This window comes from Bufo gargarizans, chromosome 4 (genome assembly GCF_014858855.1).
Source record: "Bufo gargarizans isolate SCDJY-AF-19 chromosome 4, ASM1485885v1, whole genome shotgun sequence".
Taxonomy (NCBI): domain Eukaryota; kingdom Metazoa; phylum Chordata; class Amphibia; order Anura; family Bufonidae; genus Bufo; species Bufo gargarizans.
The window spans coordinates 298,875,602-298,903,340 of record NC_058083.1 but is presented as its reverse complement, the minus strand read 5'-3'; the positions used below and the strand labels follow the sequence as shown (position 1 = coordinate 298,903,340).

The 27,739-nt window shown below is 40.9% G+C and overlaps 1 protein-coding gene across 1 annotated transcript in view; it reads left to right on the top strand.

Moving 5' to 3' along the window:
* ROS1 (ROS proto-oncogene 1, receptor tyrosine kinase) overlaps nucleotides 1-27,739 on the top strand; it is a 256,125-nt gene that overhangs the window by 126,844 nt on the left and 101,542 nt on the right. Inside the window, exons 22-32 of the mRNA XM_044291160.1 lie at nucleotides 2,455-2,654; nucleotides 3,210-3,421; nucleotides 5,862-6,148; nucleotides 13,917-14,093; nucleotides 14,395-14,612; nucleotides 19,413-19,557; nucleotides 19,639-19,871; nucleotides 23,564-23,737; nucleotides 23,828-23,999; nucleotides 24,581-24,698; nucleotides 26,673-26,854. Of these exons, the coding sequence (XP_044147095.1) occupies nucleotides 2,455-2,654; nucleotides 3,210-3,421; nucleotides 5,862-6,148; nucleotides 13,917-14,093; nucleotides 14,395-14,612; nucleotides 19,413-19,557; nucleotides 19,639-19,871; nucleotides 23,564-23,737; nucleotides 23,828-23,999; nucleotides 24,581-24,698; nucleotides 26,673-26,854 (2,118 nt within the window). The remainder of the gene's footprint in view (nucleotides 1-2,454; nucleotides 2,655-3,209; nucleotides 3,422-5,861; nucleotides 6,149-13,916; nucleotides 14,094-14,394; nucleotides 14,613-19,412; nucleotides 19,558-19,638; nucleotides 19,872-23,563; nucleotides 23,738-23,827; nucleotides 24,000-24,580; nucleotides 24,699-26,672; nucleotides 26,855-27,739) is intronic.

Genomic DNA, 27,739 nt, shown 5'->3' with positions numbered 1-27,739 from the left:
AACAAGAATAAAAATAGCACAAAGCATCACCTTGCATTTACTAATCCTCCACTGGGATTCTGATTCTGGTCTGTTAACAGCTGCACTTCACTTTCTGCCCTGCATTGACAGGCTGGAAATTCCACGAAAGGCTATCTCAGCTAATCATTGGCTAAAACCAATAAAGTGATTGGCTGAGTGCGCCTATTCTGGCTTGTCAGGCATGTCAAGAAAGGACACGAAGCAGAAAGGAGTGGGGACCAGAGTAACATCAGAACAGCAGCATCAGTGGAGGTGAGTAATTTGTCTTTGTTACTTTTAACATTGGCAATTTTTTTAAGTTTCTATCTGGAAAGCCCCATTTAAGCTGTAATGGTAATCTGCCTACTAAGCTGTGCCCATGGCACAGCTCAGCAGGTAGAATGGCAGAATCTCATTCACCATCATATATTTCTTTTATGGTGAATGAGACAAAAGATCCACCCACCAAGGGAGCTAAAAGTTTGTAAAAATAATAATATATATATATATAAAACAGATATTGCCGCATCTGAAAATGTCAGAACTATTAAAATATAAAAATATTTTTCCTGCGTGCTGTACATCGTAATGGGAAAAAAAAAACATTGCGAGTCAACATTTTTGGTCACCTTACAGGCAACTTTTGTATTGGTTGCTACGGATGTTGCTAAGCTGTGACAAAGCCTTCTCATTGGCCCACAAGCTAGAAAAAGGAAGGGATGATCACCTGATGTGTACTGTGTTAAAAAAATTAACAAAGCGAATATTCATCATTACGAATATATAGCACTATATTCTAAATTTTCGCGAATTCTCGAAGTCCCGATATTCGCGATAAAAATTAGCTTTTTGAATATTCATGTTAAACACTAGTTAAAAATGATTCTTGTGAAGGCTGTCTGATTTCAGGAAATAAAGCATAACCGCAGAGAACATCTGGGTCATCCTTAACTTCCTGCCATATTCTATTGAAACATCTGTTATATGTTCTATGCAAAGTATGGACTAATCTGCCTAGTTACAGCAACTATTTTTGATACTGCTTATTTGTTTATTGCTTACGTAAGGAACCTTATATAAAACATGGATTCCTAAGTATAATCAGACAGCTGCTTAGCATAGCTTGACCACATTATTAGTGATGAGCGTCAGGGGCAATATTCGAATTCATAATATTTTGCGAATATTTGGTAGAATATTCATCATATATTTCCAAATTCGAGATTATTTTCTTGATAGCGAAAAATCGGCAATGTAATATACCCGTAATGCGTGCAAAATAAAGGCGTGGGTCACTATAGCTACATTTTTCAAGCTGCTAGAAGTTTCCTGAGACTGGAGAAAATGGTTGGCACGGCAGAACATTACAATAGCTTTATATGCAGATAGAGTGCTCCAATATATTTGTGATTTCGAAATCGGCACTAATGATGCAAATATTTAGTCGCAATATGTGCAACTTCACATTTTAACAGGTCTGATTACTTATTAGTGATTGGTGCACTAAGTATTGTGAACTTGTGACATCACAGCACTATGTATGTATGTAACATACATGCATACAAACATACAGCACTATGTATGTAGCATGTATGTATGGATAGCAGAACCTATCAGCTACACTATATCACTATCTAACTTACTCTGACTATCTCCCACTAACTATCTGTATTATATATATAAACTAGCTAACTATCTAATGTAATAACACAGGAAAGCAGAGAGCACGGCAATAACACTGCTTCTCTCTCAGATCTGCAAAATACTGCATACATGGGCTGCTGGGGAAGGTTCTTATATAGTAAGGGGTAGGCAACTTTCCTATTGGTTGCTAGGGATGTTGCTAAGCTCAGACAAAGGCATTGCAGCCTTCTCATTGGCCCACAAGCAAGAAGGGAGGTTACTGATGGAAAAAAAAATCTAGAATATTCTAAATTATGAATATACTGTATATCACTATATTCTAAATATTCTCGAAGTGACGATAATCGCGATTAATATTTGCTATTCAAATATTTGCGCCCAACACTACACATTGTATCTTGTGCTATTTGGTTGTCTCATTGCCGGCAGGAAATAAACAGTGCCTATTTTTTGATTCAGGTGTTGAGCCACAGAAGTATGTCACAGCATTTTTAGGGCACAGTGAACGCCGTAATATCAAAACCCAAAACACTTTGTTGGAATTTTATTTATTTTTTCAATTTAACCCCACAATTTTTTTTATACTGGTTTTCCAATTCTAGACATATTAAATGAAATGGTGCCATTAAAAACACAAATCATCCCTCAAACATTAAGCCCTTATATGGCTCTATGAAATGAAAATGTAAAAAGTTATGGCTATTGGAACATGGGAAGCAAATAAACTAAATGCAAAAACAAAAATGGGCCCGAGGTTAAACCATTTGATGACTTTTGTTTTTTCATTATTACTTGCCTTTCCCATTACAGATATTCATCCTGCTCCAGTGCTAATCACTACTTCCATAAATGGAATATCTTTTCATGATGTGGACAGAAAACAAACTTTGTGGAATTTAAAAGTTGAAAATCTACGGATGATTTCCTACATAGCTCACGATGAACAAGTCTTCTATCTGGATAATGATACTCTCATCTTGAGTGATTTAAAATGCCAATCTACTGTTCTGGTACTTGTGTTTATTATGATGTGAATTAAATAATTGTAATATTTGAGTCTAGGACTCATCTATTGTTATATAAAAAGCACAGTAAGTACCATTACTATTGTGTGGATATGTTAGCTCCATACAACAATGCAGAAATAACAATACAAAAACACTAAAACAAGGTCTCTGAAAATAATAGCCATAGTCTCGAAAACCCTTTAAAATCTCCATACCATACGATGGGGAGACATTCCTCAGCGACATTCAATGAGTTAACCTTAGGGAACTATTCATTAAATTAATACCTCTTTCAAATTAATGAGAAGAATTTATCTAGTAAGTGCCAAATTCAGATAAAAGAGTACAATTCAGAACTACAGTTAGAACTGCTAAGGTGCCAAACAATATACGAGAAGGCATTATAGTGGTTTGATACTTGCTATTTTTTAGGCTCACTTGAAAAAGGTAGCAAGGTTTTCATATTTGTAAATAACCACTTGATATTTCATCAAAAATGCTATTGTCATTTTTATACATGTGCATTCATTTTGTTCTGAACTTTTGTTTTATTCGTAGCTGTTGAAGGATGCCCTTCTCTCTGGATGTCAGGGTATGACAGTAGACTGGATTGCAAGGCATATTTATCTGCTTGTACATTCAGAACAGAATGGTACACAACTTCTGTTTATTGATCTGGAGCAAAAGGAGAAAGTCCTAAACCATCTCAACTCTTCTGAGATATCTCCAAAGCTGACCTTTCACTCTATTGTATCCTACCCACTGCTGAGGTACAAGATCACTTATAGCCTGTACATTCCCATTCATCTTTTCTATCTTTAAGTAGAATTTTAATACTTGTTCCATTCATCTTTTTAATTAAATACCTTGGGTTGTATGTTTAACACAGAAGGATTGACCATACGTATTTCTCACGAGCAAAATACTAGTACATTTTAGATCCCCCAGTTAAAAGGGTTTATCTCATCAAGATGAACCCTTTTAAGTTTTAAGACAGTCCTGAGACTAGTGGTTCTCCTCTGTACCTTAAGGGCTGTTTCACACGAGAGGATGCCGTGCGTGACATCCGCTGCGTGAATGACAGCCAAGACCCGATGCGGACAGCAGAAGCACGGAGCATTAACATGATTGATAATGCTCCGTGCCTCTCTGTGATCTCTTTACTACGAAATCACAGTGACAACTTTATCTCACTGTGATTTCGTAGTAAAGAGGTCACAGAGAGGCACGGAGCATTATCAATCATGTTAATGCTTCGTGCTTCTGCAGTCTGCATCGTGTCTTGGCTGTCATTCACGCAGCGGATGTCACGCATGGCATCCGCTCGTGTGAAACAGCCCTAAGGCTCTTTTACATTGGCCATTGAATGGATAAATCAATGTTCATACAAATGTTTGTTGCCTGTCATGGCCCCATGTAAATACTGTATGCACAGTTTTTAGAAATGGCAGAACTCCTTTATAAAAACACAGACTATAGATGAGAAATACAACTAATTCATGTTTTCATGGAAGCCGGACTCATTTATGTTAAGTACACTGCAAAGTCCCTTTCACTTTGGTCATATTTGGTATCTTTGCTATGCTGTGGCCTTTTGAAAAGATAATAAAAAATAAAATAAAGTTTTCTCCATCATTCTGGACTTAGTACCCCAAAAGTTAAAACAGAATGTTTGATATCTTTGATAATTAATTGAAAAGGAAAATTAACATTTCGCATTGACATAAGTATTCAGACCTTTTACTCAGTACTTAGTTGAAGCTCCTTTGGCAGCGATTACAGTGTCTACTTTTCTTGGGTATGATGTCACAAAGTTTGGGATTTTCTGACATTCTTCTTTGCAGATCCTCTCGAGTGCTACTCAAGGACATTCACAGTTGTTCCTAAGATGGGCTTGCATTTGTCTTAGGACTCTTGCACACAAACGTATTTTCTTTCCATGTCCATTCCATATTTTTTTTTGCGGACCATATGCGGAACCATTCACTTAAATGGGTCCGCAAAAAAAACGGAAGTCACTCCGTGTGCATTCCGTTTCCGCATTTCCGTTCGGCAAAAAAAATAGAACATGTTCTATTATTGTCCACATTATGGACAAAGATAGCACTGTTCTATGAAGAGCCAGCTGTTTCGTTCTGAAAAATACGGAATGCACAAGGGTGTCATCCGTGTTTTTTGTGGATCCTTTTTTTGCGGACTGCAAATTACATGCGGTCATGTGCAAGAGGCCTTATACTGCGGAGAGGTTTATTTTGGGCACTCCACTATAAAGCCCAGAATGGTAGAATGCAGCATAGATGGTTGACCTTCTGGAAGTTTATCTCATCTGCACACAGGATCTTTGGAGCTCAGCCAGAGTGACAATTGGGTTCTTGGTCACCTCTTTTACCAAGGCCCTTTTCCCCTGATTACTTAGTTTGATGGAACAGACAGTCCTAGGAAGAATCCTGGTTGTTCCAAACTTCTTCCAATAATTCTGGAGGCCACTGTGCTCTTGGAAACTTCCAGTGCCACAGTACCCTTTTCTAGATCTGTGCCTTCACACAATCCTGTCTCTGCACTCTAAAGGCAGTATTTTGCTCCTCATGGCTTGGTTTATCTCTAATATGTATTGTCAGCTGTGAGACCGTATATAGACAGCAGTGTATCTTTCCAAATCATGTGCAATCAACTGAAACGACCACAGGTGTAGAAACATCTCAAAGATGACAATGAGAAATGGAAAGCTGTAAGAGCTAAATTTTAAGTGTCATAGCAAAGGGTCTGAATATTTATGTCCATGGAAATTTTAGTTTTTTTAATTTTTTTTTAATTAGCAAAGATCTCTAATAGTCAGTGTTCACTTTGTCATTATATGGTACTGAGTACAGATTGAAGGGGGGAAGGGTGATTTTTCTTTATTTTAGCACAAGGCCACAACATAACAAAATGAGAAAAAGGTTAATATATTTGTTCATGTTGCTTTGGACAATGACTTCCTAAAAATAAAAATGAAAGGTTCTACATGTAGAAGCGCTACCTAGGTTTCGTATATAAAATGGAATTGTTTTTTAGTCCAGGCCCATGATAACATTGTATCTGCCTAACTTAGGTTGGTTAGTGAGACATGACTCCAGACTCAACGTACTTTCTTTAAAATGATTTTATAAGTATTTATTAGGTATTTATTATTGTGATTATGTCTTAAAAAATTTTCATTACATTTTGCAGCCGCATATACTGGATAAACTCTTCAGAAAATGGTAACAGACTTTCATTCTATGATAGAATAAATGATACAATAGTAGGTATGTTCAGACATTACAAGAAAACTCCTACTACAACAAGTAATTGTGACTGCTATGAGAAGAATTGCGCACTAGGAACAATAATCAGTTTGGATACTACAGATAAAAATAACTCATATATATTCTTCCTTTGTAACGTAACTGAAATCTGGTCCTCTGACTTGGATGGATGTCATTGCTGGAATGTGATCAGTGTTCCCCTTCTGCCTGGTACGTGCCTCCTCAATCATTAAATTATAACTTTTCTCAGGAGATATACTGCAATACATGGAATAAGTTTTTTGATGGAGAGGTTTTGGTGTAGTGTAAAATGGTATTAAATACTGTAGTAGAGCTAAATAAATTAATGCAGAGGGAGGGACAAAGCTGAGGACAGGATCTTATATTACTGAAATCCAGAGGGAGGTAGAAAATGTGTAAGTCTACTGATTTTATATGCTTAGTCTCATCCCAGAATCATTTTTGCAAATGAGATCTGAGAAACCCACACTCTATCAAAGAGTGCTAATTCTATATTAATAAAGTTTAAATGCACACTGTCAATAAACTTTTCTGCAAACTTTGTATAACTCCATATTACAAATGAATATAAGAAGCTACATATTATATCTAGAGATGAGCGAATCGAGGCTGACGAAAGTGGAATTTGTTCCGAAATTTCAGGAAAAATTTGATTTGCACTGAAGGCGAATTTCCTTGTGCTTCCTGGTAACGAATCAAATTTTTTCCTAAAATGGCTGCTGCATGTGTGAGGACATGGAGAAAGGAACTCTGGGAAGGCAGGATCACCCATAATGCCATGCATGCAGCCAATCAGCAGCCAGCCAGACCTGTGATGTCACAGCCCTATAAATAACGTCAGCCATCTTAAATTCTGCCATTTACCAGCGTACTTAGTGCAGGGAGAGACATCTGCAGGTGCTAGGGACATGATAGGATAGACTTGACTTGACGATTTATAAGTGCAGGGAAAGGATAAGGAGGAATCGTTCCACATCATTTGTGTAGAACAGGGTTCAGTAGGGGAGGTTGACTGGGTAATAGGAACAATCCTGTTACCCCTTGCTACACTGACTGGGGATCCAAATTGCCATTATACAGCTGTCATTCCAGCAAACCGTTATTGTTATTGAGGTGCAAGTGCTGTTTAATACAGCCATTAACAGGGTTTATTGCAAGGAAATCTTTCTACAGTAAGTCTTATTTGCCTTTGTGCGGTGCAGTTATATGTTAAGTCCTTTTTGCCGTGTGTTAGTGGCGAAATAAAAATATATTCGCCATCCAGAGTTGCACTTATCTGTTGAAAAGCCTTTTGTGTAGTGTAAAAGTAGAAAATAATTAGGGCCTAATTGCCGTTCAGCTGTGCAGTGATATATTCTACAGCCCTGTTTGCCGTGTATTAGTGGCAAAATAAAAATATATTCGCCGTCCTGCGTTGCACTTATCTGTTGAAAAGCCTGTTGTGTTGTGTAAAAGTAGAAAAAAAATTACGGCCTAATTGCCGTTCTGCAGTGAAGTGATATACTCTAAAGCCCTGTTTGCCGTGTATTAGTGACGAAATGAAAATATATTCGCCGTCCAGCGTTGCACTTATCTGTTGAAAAGCCTTTTGTGTAGTGTAAAAGTAGAAAAACATTAGGGCCTAATTGCCGTTCAGCTGTGCAGTGATATACTTTACAGTCCTGTTTGCCGTGTATTAGTGGTGAAATTAAAATATATTTGCCGTCCAGCGTTGCACTTATCTGTTGAAAAGCCTGTTGTGTTGTGTAAAAGGAGAAAAAAATTAGGGCCTAATTGCCATTCTGCAGTGTAGTGATATACTCTAAAGCCCTGTTTGTCGTTTATTAGTGGCGAAATTAAAATATATTCGCTGTCCAACATTGCACTTATCTGTTGAAAAGCCTTTTGTGTAGTGTAAAAGTAGAAAAACATTAGGGCCTAATTGCCGTTCAGCTGTGTAGTGATATATTCTACAGCCCTGTTTGCCGTGTATTAGTGGCAGAATAAAAATATATTCGCCGTCCAGCGTTGCACTTATGTGTTGAAAAGCCTGTTGTGTTGTTTAAAAGTTGAAAAACATGAGGACCTAATTGCCGTTTAGCAGTGCAGTGATATACTCTAAAGCCCTGTTTGCCATGTATTAGTGGGGAAATAAAAATATATTTGATCTAACATTTGGTTATTTGATATTTCAGTATGTCAGACAGAGAAGTGCCAGGCCCTGCACAGGGGAGTGGCAGAAGCCTAAATGTTTCCAACGCAGGCAGAGGTCGCAGCAGAGTAAGCGGTCGAGGCAGCAGGGGTTGCAGCAAGAGGCCTGAGCTCCCGGTGTCATCTAGCGATCGTTTCTTGACCAGCAACCCAGCGGTTGTTGAATGGTTGACTCGGTCATCCACTTTGTCCCAAATTACATCAGACACCCCCAGTCAAGAGTAGGGGGGTTCCTTTGACATCATGCTTAGTTGGCGTGGCCTGGGAGCAGGCCCTGTGCCCCCACCTGTCCTGAACCTTCCTCTGTCTTTTTAAGTTCCCTCACCGAGAGAAGTATTATATGCAGTCGCCTAGGATCCACTTTTCAGCGAGAAAGAGCTACTAGAGGGCAGTCAGCAGCTACTGCCCAGCGAAGATCAGGAGGAGGCATCCACCGCTTCCTCCACTAGGCGGGCAAGTAGTGATGAGGAGAGTGGTGTGGGAGCTGGTGTTACGAGCAGTCAGGCTCCTGACCCAGAGACCGTTGAGGAGGACATCAGTGACGTGCAGACACTACTCAATGATTATGAAGCCAATCGCACTTGGGAGTCGGGTGACGAAGGGGTTTCATCATCATAGGGAGAATAGGGTGGCAGCTTGCCCGTGGGCCAGCGCCAGAGCCAGAAAGTCACTAGCGAGGGCGGATTCAGCAGAGTGGCAGCAGTGGGAGGTAGCCAAATGGGCCCGGGGTGGACCACCCGCTTTGCGGGAGCCTACCTGCCTGGGAAGTAGTGGTGCAGGGGTTCAAGAAGGCAGCGGCAGTAGCAGTCAGTCAGTGCGTAGTGTCGAAAGTAAAATCACCTTCTTGGCGGTGTGGCAATATTTTTTCAAGCTGCCGGAGGAGATGAACGTGGCCATATGTAGAATTTGTGGGCAGAAGGTGAAGCGTGGCTAGGGTGCCAATGTTGGCACCACGGCCCTGCGTCAACATATGCAGCGTCACTATAAAGTGCCCTGGGTGAAACGTGGCTTTGATGTTGTGGTCCAGCCTGCCGCAGCAACCGCTGCGTCACCCAGTGGCACGAACCCGGCTTCAGACAGTCAAGGATCCACCACCTCAGCTGAAGGGAGCTGTCTGTCCTTCCCATCATATGATGGTAATGATGCTCCTGCTCCTCATCCTTGTCAGTCATTCTGTGAGCAATCAATCACCGAAGTGATTGCCAAGAGACAACAGTATGCGTGCACTCATCCAACAGCGCAGAAGCTGAATGTGCTCCTGTCCAAGTTGCTGGTGTTGCAGTCCTTCCCTTTCCAAGTGGTGGACTCTGCACCTTTCAGAGAACTGATGGCTTGTGCCGAGCCGAGGTGGAGAGTCCCAAGCCGTCATTTCTTTGCCAATAAGTCAGAACCAGCCCTGCACACACATGTAGAACAGAAGGTGGGCCAGTCCTTGAGCTTGTCGGTGTCTGCCAAAGTGCACAACAGCACCAACGTGTGGAGCCGTAACTACGGTCAGGGACAATACATGTCCCATACGGCCATCTGTGTGAATGTGGTTCCTGCACAACCACACCAGCTACTTGGTCAGGTGACGCCGCTTCCGCCTCCACGTTGCTACGCCGTTGGTCTTGCGACAATGTCCACCTCTGCCTTCTCATCCTCCACCAGTGTCCTCAGCCTCCACTGCAGGGACAATTCACAGTGGCCCTTCAGCATACCACATGTACAGGGCACGGCGGTGTCACGCTGTCCTGCATCTCGATAGCCTGGGCGATTGGAGTCACACAGGGGAGGAACTGCTCCATGTCCTTCAGCAAGAAATCGAATCCTGGCTTTCTCCACGACAACTGAAAATCGGAACCTGTCACCGCCAGACATCTGAGAATCTCTGACAGACGTTCTTCAGAACCTCCTGCTTGAGGTTCTTTTGTTTTGCTTTCGTTTTGTCATCTCGTTTCCCTCTCTCAGCTGTCATCTAGTTGCACTGATTGCATCCCTTTAAATCCCCTCCCATACTGCATCACTTTGCGGTTTATACAACTTCCTAGAGTGTGTGCATGCTGGATGCTACAACTGATGATTCTACAGATAAGTCTGTTCATTTATTTGTGTTTTCCTGTTTGCTTGATCCTAGGTGACCCTGACTCCCCCCGTATTAAGTGTAGGGAGCCGGTGGTCGTGTTCTCTCACTATTATAGGGTGTTCAGGTTTCATACAGTCGAGGAACGAGGGTAAGCAATTATCTACGATAGAGATTTTCGCATAGGCTGAGCAGTAAGGGAGAGAGCTAGGGCTGCTACAGGGCTTACTTTGGTTCCTTAGTTTTGGATCAAGTCAGTCGGATCTTCATTTGTGTCTTCTAGTTTTCTGTAACACCTTCCGTGACAGAAGCATGGTGACCAACAACGGGAATAATATTGTGTAGGCGCTGCGTCACGGAGGGCTGAGCCATGCGCCCTGCATGGCACACGTGTTCAATCTGGTTGTCAAGCGGTTCCTGAAGTTTTCAACCCATCTGCAAGACATCCTAAAAATGGGCATGATACTTTGTATGCACTTCAGCCACTCGTACACCACGAAGCACACCCTCCTTAAGCTGCAGCGGCAGAATGGTATCCCCCAACATAGGCTGATATGTGACGTTTCAACCCATTGGAACTCCACCCTCCATATGTTGGACCGACTGTACGAACAGAGAAAGGCTATAAACGATTTCCTGATGATCCAAGAGGACAGGTGTACTCCCCTGTGTAACTTCGATATCAGCCAGTGGCAGCTCATGCGTGACACCTGATGTTTGCTCAGGCCCTTTGAGGAGGCCACGTTATTTTTCATTCCTCAGGACTACAGGATGATAAACGTCATTCCACAGCTTCATCTCCTGGGACAGATGCTGGTAAATCTGGCTAATCAGGGTACTGGAGACGTGGTTCCTAGATCTCACTGCCACATGAGCCCTGTGGCGGCTGAACTGGAGGAGGAGGAGGAGATTGGAGCACAAGCAGTGTGTAGCGAACTGGGTGGTTTTTCTACACAGGTGATAGGAGAGGAGGAGCAGACAAAGGAGCTACAGGGCGATGAGGAAGACAAGGCAGAGGACCCTGACACACCGTGGCAGTATGCAGTGGTCACTTGCGCAAACAGCCCGCTGCATGCTCACTTGCTTGGGTAGTGACAGCCGAATAGTCACTATTCGGCAGAGGGATGACTTCTGGATCTCCACCTTGTTGGACCCTCATTACCGGTCCAAAATGGGGGCCTTTTTTACACCCGCTAAGGGAAGTACAAACTAGACTACTATAGAGACATCCTATGTAGTCAGTTAGCTGCTGCCTATCTGCGCCATCGTCCATCCTCTCGCAGGTCTGACCGGAGGGGCCCTCTACGCTCACAATCCACTGCCATGGCTGCTGGCGGGTGGGGTGGCAGCAGCAGTACCAGCTCCATCAACAGCAGCCTGATTCTAGAGTCGCTGATGAGCAGCTTTCTTCACGTGCATAGTGAAGAAACTACTCACCGGCAGCTAGACATAAAGCAGAACCTGAACCAGCAGGTGGTGGCATACTTGGAGTGTACCCTGCCAGCCATCATTGAAGATCCGCTGGACTACTGGGCAGCCAAACTGGATTTGTGGCCGCAACTAGCATAGTTTGCCCTGGAAAAGCTGTCCTGCCTGGCCAGTAGTGTGGCATCAGAGCGGGTGTTTAGTGCGGCGGGGGCCATAGTTACCCCAAGAAGAACTCATCTATCGACCCAAAATGTGGAGAGACTGACCTTTGTCAAGATGAATCAGGCGTGGATCAGCCAGGATTTCCACCCACCAATTCCTTATGCATCAGAGTAGATCATCCATGGTGCCACACCAATACTTTGACAAAAGAGACTGGTTTCTTATGGCTACCTGCCTCAGCTACTATTCTGATGCTGCCACACATCTGATGCCAAGTGCTTCTTCTTTCACCCACCATCTTCAGCGGCTACTGGCATTTCCACCCACCTCCACACTGTCACCTTGTCACTCTGTGGCCTCCTGATGCTGCCGCCGCCTTCAAACTATGTCACCTTGCTACTCTGTGGCCTACTGATGCTGCCACCACCTCCAAACTATGTCACCTTGCCACTCTGTGGTCTCCTCATGCTGCTGCCACCTTCACACTATGTTACCTTGCCACTCTGTGGACTCCTGATGTTGCCGCCACCTCCAAACTATATCACCTTGCCACTCTGTGGCCTCCGGATACTGCTGCCACCTCCACACTCTGTCATTGGGCCACTCTGTGGTGTGCTTATGCTGCTTTCACCTCACCACTATGTCATAGGGCCACTCTGTATACTTCTCATGCTGTTCCCACCCTCCCCACTTCATGTCTGGGCCACTATTTGGCTTTTTTGGCTTGGCTGACATCATCATTTATTTGACTCTTCTTCTGATCTGTCAGAAGGAAGTAAAAATGAGACGCACAACGGATCCTGTCTGTGTAGCAGCTATAAGGCCTGTATGGTCCCATCAGAATTGGCTTATGATTTGGTAGCCAATAGCAGGAGTGGGTACAAAACACAGAAAACATGCAAATATTCTGTTCACGTGTCATCTCTGTTTTGGATACACTCCTGTTGTTTTTGGCATTAACAATACTAATGAATTATTGACCAAATGCTAGCCGAGTGAAGGTAGATGCTCCAAAGACAGGATCCGTTTTTTTGGGGTTATTGTTCTGATGGATCAGAGAAAAGGCAAAATAATCAATGACTTCAACACAAAGTTACTGCTGACACCACTCTGTCAGGGGGCTCTACTTGTATAAGCTTTTAATAGAATGGGTTCTGTAAACATCTATGTAGAATCAACTAATAACGATGTAAAAGGAGTGCACTTCTTCTTTGCGCTAACATTGACCTGTAAGGCTGCGTTCATACTTGAGTTATTTGGGCAGTTTTGGCCCCGTGACTGCCCAAATAAGTGAAGTGTGTAGTGATTCTAAGAGTGACACCTGTCATCTGCATGTCTTACGGACTCATAGTATTATTTTACTACCAAAGCAGACTCCGTATGCAAGGCACAGTGTTCTACACCACTATAAAGGCTCTCTGTAGCCAGGAAATCGCCTTTTTTTTTTACGTAATTCACTGTAATTTTTTCCCCAAAAATTCAGCGAATCGGCAAATCTATTTTTTTTAAAATTCGCTCATCTCTAATTATATTTTATTACTGAAAATGCCTCTTTGTCAACTTACAATCCACTGCCTTCTACACTGATAATTCATCCTCAGTTCACTGCTATAATCCATTTTTAAAGACCAGATGGGTTATCAGCTCACTGAGGGATCAGGTTACATACTACCCATATAAGTCTATGACAAGGAGAAGAGGGAAGAGGAAGCAGCACCCGGAATAAGAAAGAGGCAAAGCTACACAGGGTTGTTACTGAAGGCTCAATTTCTCAGTTTCATCCCAATACTGGATTCACAGCTACACTGCTCAGTACTGCTGAATTATCATTATCATTATTATTTTATTCATCTATTACTTTATATAGCACCAAAATATTCTGCAACACTGTCCAGAGATTGTCACCACTCATTCTGATAATAAAGTCATGATAAGAAATTGTAGGTTGTTTGTTTGTCACAATGAAGCATAATTGCCTGCTATCAGGCTAATTCCTTATCATCGATTTTGGCAAGCAAGTGCATTGGAGCCTGCCACATACATACAGAGTGGAACAATTTTTTGAGAACTTGACCCACTTACATACTTGAAATTATTCTTGTTTCTCTATACAAGGTGCATCGATAACCAGTCTTTCAGTTGATGACTATTTCATTTACTGGAGCATTGAAAATATTGAAAAGACAAGTATTTATCATGCAAGAAAAATTACTAAGGTTCCATTTTTGCTGCAAACAAGTCATGAACATATTCAGGCTACAGCATATAGTACCTCTCTGCAACCTTTCCCAGGTAAATATGCCAATTCATATGCTGTGTATGATAATAAGAAAAATCATCATTGTCATCATAATCATTGTCTTCATTCTTTTAAATGATGAACATAAAGTTATATATTCTTGAGTGACAACTTTAAAACCCAATTAAATGTATAGTATTAAATGAGAAAACAACTTTCTTGTCCATGGGCTGTGCCTGGTATTGCAGCTCAGCCTATTTCAAGTCAAGCTGCAATACCAAAGGAAACCCATAGACAAAAATTGTGCTGTTTTTAGAACAAAGCAGTCATTTATATCACTTTTTTTTTTAATAGACAATGGATGTCTAGTATTGGCTTCACGTATTAATAAGCCCATCACACTGAGCGCAACAAATTCAAGCATTACATTGCGTTTGCCTCCAGTTACTTCGGAAGTTATCTGTCCATTTATAATGAGCTGTACTCCAACATACACAGTTATTCATAGGAAGCGTCTGGATGCTGACCACAGGTTACCAAACGATTCTACAGATGTTAATAGCACAAGATTAGTAAGATACTATATTATTATTATTATTATTATTGTTATTCAGTCAAGGTCATGAAGAGGAGGACGTTTTTGCTGCAGTTAAGACCGAATAAGATCATAATTTTCTAAAGTAGTGATACAACCTATGTGAAAAGGGTTTCCTCACAATGAAATATTACATCCTCTGTTGAATCTGGTACAACCTAACAATTTTTTTTTTATTGGAATATTTTAAAAATGTTCCAGTTTCTAGATATTTCTGGTACATACTTGTTATAATTCAACATCAGGGGGGCTGCCTGGGTGAAATTATGGGTATGTCCGGGTTCAGCTCTGAATCCGGACCACCCCTTTAATGGAGTAAATGACCAGGCTTATTTGGTTGCCATAAAAAAAGAATCTATTTTCTGAATTGATAAATCGGGTAGTAGTTCATAAGCAGAAAAAGGCACAGTTCTGATATACAGGCAGCTCCATAAATATTGGGACATCGACACAATTTTTTGGCTCTATACACCACCACAATGGATTTGAAATGAAACGAACAAGATGTGCTTTAACTGCAAACTGTCAGCTTTAATTTGAAAGTATTTACATCCAAATCAGGTGGACGGTGTAGGAATTACAACAGTTTGAATATGTGCCTCCCACTTGTTAAGGGACCAAAAGTAATGGGACAGAATAATAATCATAAATCAAACTTTCACTTTTTAATACTTGGTTGCAAATCCTTTGCAGTCAATTACAGCCTGAAGTCTGGAGCGCATAGACATCACCAGACGCTGGGTTTCATCCGCGGTGATGCTCTGCCAGGCCTCTACTGCAACTGTCTTCAGTTCCTGCTTGTTCTTGGGGCATTTTCCCCTTCAGTTTTGTTTTCAGCAAGTGAAATGCTTGCTCAATCGGATTCAGGTCAGGTGATTGACTTGGCCATTGCATAACATTCCACTTCTTTCCCTTAAAAAACTCTTTGGTTGATTTTGCAGTATGCTTTGGGTCATTGTCCATCTGCAGTGTGAAGCGCCGTCCAATGAGTTCTGAAGCATTTGGCTGAATATGAGCAGATAATATTACACTTCAGAATTCATCCTGCTGCTTTTGTCAGCAGTCACATCATCAATAAATACAAGAGAACCAGTTCCATTGGCAGCCATACATGCCCACACCATGATGCTACCACCACCATGCTTCACTAATGAGGTGGTATGCTTAGGATCATGAGCAGTTCCTTTCCTTCTCCATACTCTTCTCTTCCCACCACTCTGGTACAAGTTGATCTTGGTCTCATCTGTCCATAGGATGTTGTTCCAGTACTGTGAAGGCTTTTTTTTAGATGTCGTTAGGCAAACTCTAATCTGGCCTTCCTGTTTTTAAAGCTCACCAATGTTTTGCATCTTGTGGTGAGCCCTCTGTATTCACTCTGGTGAAGTCTTCTCTTGATTGTTGACTTTGACACACATACACCTACCTCATAGAGAGTATTCTTGATCTGGCCAACTGTTGTGAAGGGTGTTTTCTTCACCAGGGAAAGAATTCTTCGTTCATCCACCAAAGTTGTTTTGCGTGGTCTTCCTAGTCTTTTGGTGTTGTTGAGCTCACCGGTGCGTTCCTTCTTTTCAAGAATGTTCCAAACAGTTGTTTTGGCCATGCCTAATGTTTTTGCTATCTCTCTGATGGGTTTGTTTTGTTTTTTCAGCCTAATGATGGCTTGCTTCACTTATAGTGACAGCTCTTTGGCTCTTATCTTGAGAGTTGACAGCAACAGATTCCAAATAGCACACTTAAAATGAACTCTGGACCTTTTATCTGCTCATTGTAATTGAGATAATGAGGGAATAACACACACCTGGCCATGGAACAGCTGAGAAGCCAATTTTCCCATTACTTTTGGTTCCTTAAAGCTAACAGTCTTCAGTTAAAGCACATCCTGTTCGTTTCATTTTAAATCCATTGTGGTAGTGTATAGAGCCAAAAATTTTACAATTGTGTCGATGTCCCAATATTTATGGACCTGGCTGTATGTTCCAGAGTAGGATTCTCCCAATAGTTGTATATGGGAAATAGAAATGATGGTAGTAGTAGTCCTCCCTGAGTCTCACTCTAAGCTCACTTTGCAAACTTCCCAAATAACCACATGCTTGCACTTCCGTTGCAAAGATCTTGGATTCGGATGGCCAGTCCATCCAAAAGTGTGGTGGGTGTTGGAGGCAATTAACCCTTTTCACAAGCAGTAAAATCTTAATGTTATAAACAAATGGTACCTTACTATCTGAATCCAGTGCACAGCCTTGATGGTGATAAAACTTCTGTGGATGTCTGTTCTTTTTCCCCCCAGGAGTAGTCTCCCAGTTGAAGAGGTAATCTGGTTTTAATGATTACATTTATTTATGTGCAAAATGTATCAGTAGGAGAACTGGATATGACATAGCGTCAATCCTGCAAAGTCATGTGACCTGGCTTTCAGTTAACCACACAGGTGTCTAACAGGTGAATAGTAGTGTATTAGAGAGCAGAACCTGTACAGTATATACAGTCAGGCTCGGACTGGCCCACATGGGAACAAGTGAATCCACCGATGGGCCCCTGATTAAGGTAGAACTTTATTCCCTCACCCTCTGCACAAGTGACACATGGCACAGTAGACTGACTGCACTGCATATAGATAAGCAGCAAGCAACATCTCAACCAGCCTACATGGGTAGATTATTTGACAAACTAAAAGGTTTATTATCATAGATGCATTGGATGGATCAAGTGACTTGTAGGGACAGATGCAGGCCGTCCAGTATCCTCTTTCATCAGGGACCTGCCTTCTTGAAGTCTCTGCAGGGACCTCTATAATCAATTACCTTTAGGTTCTAGTAGCTGCCTGTTGCTGTGTCAAAGATAATATTTGCATGTAGGTGTACAGTGGTCCCCCATAATGAATTTTATCAGTGGGCTCAAAGTGCCCACTGGCTACAGGTTGCCTGTGATTTTGGTCCCTTAAGCTGTGTATTATTATTATTTAGCTTACCTTTGGATTTGACCCTTGATCTGCTTCTTGACACCTCTTCTGCCTGCTCCCTGAACCTTGACTCTACCTCTCAGATTTTGACCTCAGCTTGCTTTTGGATTTTGGCTTTGCCTCTTCTCTTGTACTGACGTGACCTCCTGAACTGACCCCAGCTAGTTGACCCGCCTCGCCCTTCCGTTTTTGGTGGTACCTTGCTTGTTCCACCTCTCTGTCCGCTCGAGTGCTACCTCTCATTGGCTGACACTTCCCTGCTGTCTCTATCTCTCTGCTTGCACTTACTCAGGTCAGGGACTGTCGCCCAGTTACACCCCGTCACCTAGGGCGGGTGGTGCAAGTAGGCAGGGACAGGGGACCGGGTGCCAGCTCAGGGGATGCACCTCCGCTCTATATTTATACCAGAATTCTAAATATATGTACAATAGAAAATAGTATGATTTCCTATTCTACAAACAAAAAAATTAAAAATTAAAAACTAGAATACCCCTGTAAGTTGTTATCTGGCAGCATTTTAGCCTCAGGAAGGGTGTTTCCTGGATGAGGCCTCTCCTGTGGGACTACTTGACAAGAGCTCACACATGTAGGTCTTGACTCCAGCTCTGCTGAGCTAAGACTCACTAGCTAACCAGTAGTGTTGAGCGCAAATATTCGAATTGCAAATTTTAATCATGAATATTGACAATATAGTGCTGTATATTCGTATTCGTGAATAGTGGTGAATATTCTAATCGTGAATTTATCATGAATATATTACATTGCCGATTTTTCATAATCAAATAAAGATCACAAATTCTCGAATTTACGGTAAATATTCGGCCAAAAATTCGCGAAATATTGCCAATTCCAATATTGCCTATGCCGCTCATCACTACTAACCAGAGGAGGCCAGACCAGCTGGTCTCCATGGCAGCCTAACCAAGACTGCCAGTGTGAACTGTTTGATGTCCATTAACAACTATTGGAAATACATGATGCATAAATTAAACCACATTTACCTTTTTGCAAACAATTAACCTCTAGCAGTTATCCACTGAGTCCCTGCAATAGCAGAAAATATTCTTTTACTTTAAGGGTGGTAGATGCTTGGAAAAAACTTCCAGAAGACATGGTTCTAAAATCAACAATAGGTCAATTTAAATATTCCTGAGATAAAGATCATGTGGTCTTTTCTGTCATCATTCTGTATATATATTATTGACCAAATAAACGAAACAAAGAAGAAATGTAGCAGAAAATTACTCATGTCACCTCTTTTATTTCCCTGCTTTAGAACAGAGTGGGTCGACAAGCAATAGTAAATGCCATTACCCGCTCTCTCATCGATTCTCCGGAATAGAATCACACAAAATAATTTCAGCAACCAACAGTTGAAATTAGATACATGTTGTTTATCTCTTTTGAAGTTTGGTGGAGCAAATCTGCAGCTTTTAAGGCATCTGAATAAATGATGAACCTGTAGATGATAGAAATTTGTAGAGTGGATTTTATAAGTGTGAATAAAAACTTGTTCACATGCATTGGTGGCAGAATTGGTGTGGATATAAGTAAGGAATCCACACATAAATCTGGACACAATCCACAATGTATGCACATAGCATTAAGGTTTGGAAAATTGATCCTTGAGGATCCCTGAAGGCTACAGAACTGAGAATCAAAGATGAAAACATCAATACTTTTTATGAGTAACAGTCTCCTTCTCAGCCTGAACATAATGAATATATCTTTCAGACTGAAAATCTTAATAGATTAGTTTATTTGAGAAAAACATTGCTCAGTAAGTTTTTAAGGTATTAAATTACATTCCTATAGGAATTTCAAGAGCAGATTGCAACAATCCCTGAGTTGCAGCCCTTTTCAAGCTATGAATTTGAAATCAGTGTGAGGAACTATTACTCATTTCTGCTTGATCAACAACCAGTAGGGACTACAGTCACTGCAAAGACAGCTTATGGAGGTAAGTAATGTAAATTAGCTATTACATCTGAAATTGCTTTTTACAATTCAGTCTCACTATGATTTTTGGTTTATTTTTTAGTGCCCGAAGCAGCAACTATTACAAATGTAACCATTTTGTCAGATTCTTCAGTCAATATCACTTGGGGAGAACCAACCAAGCCAAATGGACCCACTGATATTATTCGATATCAAATTAAAGCCAACAATATGCCCCCGAGCCCTTCTTATCCTTTGAGAAAAAGTGAATTCCAAAATGAGGTGTTAGCATGGACTTTAAACAATCTTCAAGCGGGAACTTATTATGAATTTAAGGTACAGTAAATGTATCCTATAACCATCTTATATCTATGTATGTGTTTGGCGAAGTATAATATGTCTCTGTCATCTATATATCAATCTAATCTATCTATCTGTTGCAAAGAGGATACAGATTTGCTGTGTCTACTAAATATATATGATTTATCTATGTGCTGCCCTGGTCTTTATCCTTTAACCCCTATACAGGGATCTGGACTCCATTGCAGGGGAATTAGTCTCTGTTTAGGCTACTTTCACACTAGCGTTCGTCGGTCCGCTCGTGAGCTCCGTTTGAAGGAGCTCACGAGCGGACCCGAACGCAGCCGTCCAGCCCTGATGCAGTCTGAATGGAGCGGATCCGCTCAGACTGCATCAGTCTGGCGGCGTTCAGCCTCCGCTCCGCTCGCCTCCGCACGGACAGGCGGACAGCTGAACGCTGCTTGCAGCGTTCGGGTGTCCGCCTGGCCGTGCGGAGGCGTGCGGATCCGTTCAGACTTACAATGTAAGTCAATGGGAACGGATCCGCTTGAAGATGTCACCAATTGACTCAATCTTCAAGCGGATCCGTCCCCCATTGACTTTACATTGAAAGTCTGAACGGATCCGCGCAGGCTACTTTTTTTTAATTTTAAAGTTATTAATGCAGACGGATCCGTACTGAACGGAGCCTCCGTCTGCATTAATATGAGCGGATCCGTTCAGAACGGATCCGCCCGAACGCTAGTGTGAAAGTAGCCTTAGTAGACTGCTTACCCATGGTGGTCAAAAAACACTGGTGCAAGGCACCGAAGGGGTCAGGCAAACCTATAATCAGGGACAAGCTGAGGTTAGGAAAGGCAGGGTTAGTGCAATCCAAAATCAGGGTTAGGAAAGGCAGGGTTAGTGCAATTCTGGGTTCAGGGTGTGCAACTTAGCGGGTTACGACTAAGAACACACCTGTGTTCGAAACGCGTCAACCATGCTGGGGTGAAGGTTTGTGTCCATGTGAGTTACATGCTACAAGAAAGAAATAAAGGCAACTGAGTTATTACAAGTGCTGGAATAATCTTTTCTTATATTCTAAAAGAGCGATCGGCTTGGCTCATTCCATGCACAGGGCTGTGGATTGTAAGGTGAGCTGGTTTACATTTATGGACTGTGCAACTTAGCGTCAGTATGGAGAACACACAGAGGTCAGGTAGGGAAGGGTCAAATCTGTAGATCAGTCAGAAGTCAGGCAGAAGTCAGTACACAGGTAGACAACATAACAACACACCTTTGTAGGAATTTTGAGTACTTGAACCTATTGCTCAAAGAGTATGGGCTGAAGAAGATTTAGGTGCATGTGCACTGGTCCTTTAAGATCTGGAGAAAGTGTATGCCCTATTCACTGGGAAGAAGTAGAGGGATGTTGGCCATAATGGGATGCCAGCAGCCAACCAGAGCAAGGTCGTGGTGGGCATGGACCACTAACACAAATCTATCTATCTATCTATCTATCTATCTAAGAAATCAAATTATTCCAGAGATAAATTCCAACGAAAACTGTATTTATTCATCCAGGTTTGAATGCAAGGTTTCAGCTTTATGATCGGAGTCTTTCTCAAGGAAAGTGATATAGACATTGACCACAATATATAGTATGTATCATGGTTTGGAAAATACATATACAAAGTTATTAAAAGTGTTGTGAACATGTGATATGTAGGCATTATTACCCACATATTTCTGAAAGACATACTGTATATCTGTAGTTGTGCTTATAAATTGAGTATTGTGGCAATGTGAACATTGAGGTGTTGTTTGCACCAGGAGCGTGTCACCAAGGGACCCAGCCTTGGTGGAGTAAAAGCCCTAGTCCAGGTGTCCACTAAAGTAGTTTGGGGGCACCATATAGATAGTGTAGCTGGTTCAGCTATTTCAGGGCAGGCTTTTACTGGGAGAAGGCAATGTGTTGGGTGGGTGCCTGTTCCCCATGCTCCAGTCTGGGACTTAGGGATTCCATTTAATCTGGTTTCTGGAATTGGGTGTGTCTCACTCTGGAGTGTTTTGTGAAGCAGAGTCCTGGTGAGGCTCTGTGTGAGTGGTCTCAGCCGGGTGGGCTGAGGGGCCATGAGGCTAGGCGATAGCCTGAACTTTGGGGGACATGGTGACGCCTGTGAAACAAGGATCACTAGGCCAGTCGGGAGGACTACTGGGCCACAATCCCCCAAAAGGTATTGAAGTGTCACAGCCTGGAGGTTGCTGGAGTGTATGGCTGAGGAAAGCTGCATTTGTGTTCCATGTGTGAACAGGGCTCTCTAGGTGAGTCAGGGATACACTTATATGTTTAGTTAGAGCCTAGCCGGGCAAGGGTTTATTATTTTGTGAGGATGTCACACGTGATAAGTTGAAGCTGCGACTTTGTAACCTGTGCTTTGCTAAAGTGCCTGAAATAAAGCAAGAGTTTGGACATTATAACCTTGTGTGCGAAGATATCTTTGAGTGTGACCCCCTGAAAAGAGATGATCCCTTACAGTATATAAAAATTAGTGGTGAGCGGCAGGTGCCATATTCGATTTCGACGAAATTCGCGAATATTCGATAGAATATTCGTTTTATATTTGTTGAAATCGAATATTCGTCATTATTCTAGTTATCGTGATTAATATGCGATTTAAATAATCGCGTATTGCGATTTTAACTTAAGGCTACTTTCCTATTGGTTTGATATCTAGAATTAGCAAAGATGATGAATATGACGAATGTATTCGTCGTATTCCTCAAAACGAAGATAACGAAGTATTCTCCATCTTCGTTTTTAGCTACCTATTCGTCAACTTCGCTAATTCTAGCAATCAAATAGGAAAGTTGACTTTAGAGACAGCTAAGTTTAATTCGCTATGCGATTATATTACTTTTTTTTTTTTTTTTAAATGGAATAGTTAAATACTTGATTATTATAATGATTCTATTTATAAAAAAAAAAAGCTAAGTAATATACTCGCATAGCGAATTAAACACAGCTGTCTCTATAGTCAACCTTCCTATTTGATTGCTAGAATTAGCAAAGTTGACGAATAGGTAGCTAAAACAAAGATGGAGAATACTTTGTTATCTTCGTTTTGAGGAATATGACGAATACATTCGCCATATTCGCTAATTCTACCAAGCCAACCAAAGTAAACAGGTCCAAGTTGAAATCGCAATTCAATTATTATAACTTGAATTAATCGAATTGAGATTTCAACGTAATTCTCAAATCCGACAGTACATTCTAGTATGGAGACGTTCCCATGGTGATGGGGACGCTCCATGAGCACGGAAGTCGGTAGAAGCGGCAACGGGCACTGACTGGAGCAGCCAGGAAGTCATGAATCCTAAGGACAGGTAAGAACAACTTTAGGGAAGTGGGAAAGAAAGAAATATAACAAAAAAAAAAAGAATATTCGAAATATCGAATTTATAGCACTATATTCGAAATATTCGAGAATTAGCGAAGTGACGATATTCGCTAAAAAAATTCGATATTCGAATATTTGCGCTCAACACTAATAAAAATAAGGTCAACAAGATATTAAATATCAGCTGGGGGAAGGAGAGGTCTTGATATAACCCCCACCTACCCCTGATACAGATTGATATTTTATATCTTATGGATCTTGTTTTTCTATTTGTCTATCTATCTTTCTATCTCTCAGTCTATCTATTTATATTTCTTTTATATATTTATCATCTATCTATATTAGGTCCTTGCATTTCACCCAGATGAAGACTGGTATTCTGAAAGCAGTGTGGTTTATGACAGAACATTTGATGCCCCAGCTGCCCCACACAATATAGTTCCAGGGAATATAAGTTTGGTTCTGGAATGGAGAGCTCCAGAAGTATCCATAAAAGAATACTGGTTTCAACTAAAAGAGGTAGAAGCTTACTGGCTTGTGTTTCCTGTACCATGTTCATCCTGTTTATAGCCCATTGGTTTTCTTATTTTCCTAATTTTTGCAAAACAGGTAACAGGACACAGTTCATACCAACCAACACATCATCACTGCACAACTGGATCTGTCTACACCTGCACTCTTATGGGAGTTATGCCAAATACAATCAACCAAGTACAAGCTGTGGTTGTTTTTTTCACTGGAGCCCAGAGCATTTCTGATCCCACAAACTTCAAGACATTAGGTTTGGAATTCTTGATTTGTATTATAGGTATCAAGTGCTGCATCCTTGGCATTTTTCCCCAGTTGGACTCCACTGTATAAACAGTGGACAATAGTCCTGTAAAATCTTTGCTATGAGGGACCTCACAATTTTTAAACATTTCCTTTTTGATAATTATGTTCTGTTGTGGAACATATGGAGTAAATGACCCACCATATTGTAAAATGACAGCTACAATGAAATTTATATTATCAGAATTAGTTTTTAAAGGCTGTATTACATTGGCTGATTATATATGAGGTAGACCTAACATTTATTGGATAAACTATTCAGATTTTTTTTTTACTGAGTATGAAAAGGACATGGAAAGGAGAATGTACTGGTTATTTCTAACATAAAAGTTATATGTCCTTGTAGCTGAGAAATACTTTTTGTGTTTATATGCAGAATTAATATTTCTTAAACAAATGTTAAAAACGTCTCCAGTAGAATAATAACCACTGTCTTTGTATTGTGAGAATGGCATCATTTATTATGTTCCTGGATGTGTCTGTGTTTAGGGGAGAATCTGGTTTTAACCTACAATTTTGTATCTACTTCAGCTGGTGTTCCTAGCAAACCAGGAATTGCACAAAAAGTGCCTGGAGATGACAATACCATCCAGTGGAAACCTGCCCTTGATAATGGTAGTAACCTAACATATAATATACTAGAGTACAGGTACGCAGAGCACTATAGCTTGTTTTCTACATGACAGCAATGTTCAATGTTCTACCGAAATGGCTGTTGTATAAAATAAGATTGTTGGGAGTGAGGAGAATGTGTGTGTTATTGGGTTAATAAATGGCTCAAGGATATAATCTTGCAGGTGTTTGTTAACCTTTACATGTATCGCAAAGATTAAAAGGACTCTCTCTGCTCTCCAATCAGAACAGCTAAATTGTGGGGCTTCATCAGATACTATGACAGACTTCACTGTTTTGTGAAGGCTCTTAGTGCTGTCATAGTAAGCTACCTGCACAGCCATGCCCAATCTATGGTCTGACGGGCAGACCATTCTATTGCAGTCTTTGGAACAAGTGAGCAGGTGACTGCATTTTAAACACATTTACACCTCTAAGGGGATTAAAAATGACAGTAAAAAACAATTTTTTTTTTTTAACAAACACAAAGATATTAAAAGTTTGGACAGTTTTCTCAAGTGTATGTCCATGCACAGACTATTATCAGCAATGAACCTAATGTACCTGATAAAAGCCTGATTATTAGTGGAGGTGAGAGCTACATTCACACTCGGCCTTTATCTTCTCTGTATGGGGATGAGTGATCACTATAGTGATCACTTGTCCCTAATGAGATTCATTGTTTCTGAGCAGCAGAGCCATGTTTACCAAGAGCAATGTAGATGTAGGTGACTGCACCAGCAATGCTTTTACCCAATGAACAGGCATTTGCTCTTTCATTGGGTGATCAGTGGCACTTTTACACAGGGCAATTATCCGGAAAGAACATTTGTAATCGGCCCAATAATCTGCCCATGCAAAAAGGCCTTAAAGGTAGAAAATCTTTTGAAATCTTTGGAAACCAAGCTACAGTTCTGCACACAACATTGATAGGGTAAATCACATCTAATTCTTAACATTTCCAGATTTCAAGCTAGTAAGTTTTCTTTTCATCTTCTGGATCACGGAGGAAGCATTTGAAACATTTTGCAATGCAATTTTAAATAAATAGTTTCAGGATACAACAGATTAGTTAACAATAATCGGAGGACTGCTCAAACACTTGATTTTATTATATTCAGATATTTTGTAGGTCACAAATGTTAAAAAATCATTAATCTAAAAACACAATACTCGAGTATAAGCCGACCCGAATATAAGCCGAGGCCCCTAATTTTACCCCCAAAAAATGGGAAAAATTATTGACTCGAGTATAAGACTAGGGTGGGAAATGCAGCAGCTACTGGTAAATTTCAAAAATAAAAATAGATACCGTACCAATAAAATTACATTAATTGAGGCATCAGTAGGTTAAAGGTTTTTGAATATTTATTTCAAAGAAAAACAATATGGTATCAACAATAACTTTAACAGTACAAAAACCAACTAAAGCGAATATTTGATTTTTGGGAAAATACCAGTTCATGCGATTTTTTTGGTGAATTTTCGCAATCAAGACCTAGACTCGAGTATAAGACGAGCGGGCTTTTTGAGCACAAAAATATGTGCCAAAAAACTCGTCTTATACTCGAGTATATACGGTACGTATAATTGTAATTATTTACGTATCTTGTATGGTGTTTTTAGATTAATGATTTTTTAACATTTGTGACGTACAAAATATCTGAATATAATAAAATCAAGTGTTTGAGCAGTCCTCTGGATATATGAGTGCCATATCTTCCTTGAATATTTTTTTGCAATCATTTTTGGTGTGTGGAGTTCACACTGAGATATTGAGCACCATTTCCATCCCCACTGATTAGTAGAGCTACCCCATTCTGCCAATATAGTTAACAATAATAATAATAAAAAGCATCATATGTTATGAGTAAATCTACGCTCATATTAATAGATTCTGATATAGAACTGAAGGATTCTTGGAAGTTCTGCTCTGATTCTAACATACTATTTCAAAATACTTTACCATTTTTATATTTTCAAGACAACTAATAAGTCATTAAATCTTCAGGCAGCTTACTGATGTTAAAGACTTCGTCCCATGGAAGCTGGCATACAATGGCTCATGTCATGACATTTGTGTATGGAAGTCTAGAGCTTTGGATGGAACCTTCCAGTTCAGATCAGCAGCGGCCAACATGATAGGTCTTGGAAATTACAGTGACGTTAGTGAAGATATTCAGTTATATTCAGGTAGGTATAAATTGATCAGTAGACATATTAATGAATATTGTTATTTTCAACATGGGTAGCAGACATATTATGAACAGTAATTAAAGAGCTTCTGTCACCCCCCAAAAGTCATTTTTCATTTTTGGGCTAATTAAAATCCTTATAGTGCGATTATTCAATATATAATGCTCTTACATTTTTTTGTGGCTTAGTTTCTTTAAAAAACGCACTTTTATAATAAGTTAATTACCTGGCTACCAGCAAGTAGGGCGGTTGCTTGCTGGTAGCCGCCGCATCCTCCTTTAAAAAAAACGCCCCCTCCTCCTGTTGATTGACAGGGCCAGCGAGCGCTCTCCTCCTTCGGCTGGCCCTGTCTGCGTTCCAAATCTCGCGCCTGCTCCGTACCAGTCTTCAGTCGGCGCAGGCGCACTGAGAGGAGGGCCTCGCTCGGCCACTCCTTCCTCAGTGCGCCTGTGCTGATGACGTCACATCTACACCTGCCGCAGGAGCACTGAGGAAGGAGCGGCCGAGTGAGCGTCCTCCTCTCAGTGCGCCTGCGCCGACTGAAGACCGGTATAGCGCAGGCGCGAGATTTGGAACGCAGACAGGGCAAACGGTGCAGGAATTACAACAGTTTGCATATATGCCTCCCACTTGTTAAGGGACCAAAGGTAATGGGACAGAATAATAATCATAAATCAAACTTTCACTTTTTAATACTTGGTTGCAAATCCTTTGCAGTCAATTACAGCCTGAAGTCTGGAATGCATAGACATCACCAGACGCTGGGTTTCATCCCTGGTGATGCTCTGCCAGGCCTCTATTGCAACTGTCTTCAGTTACTGCTTGTTCTTGGGACATTTTCCCTTCAGTTTTGTCTTCAGCAAGTGAAATGCATGCTCAGTC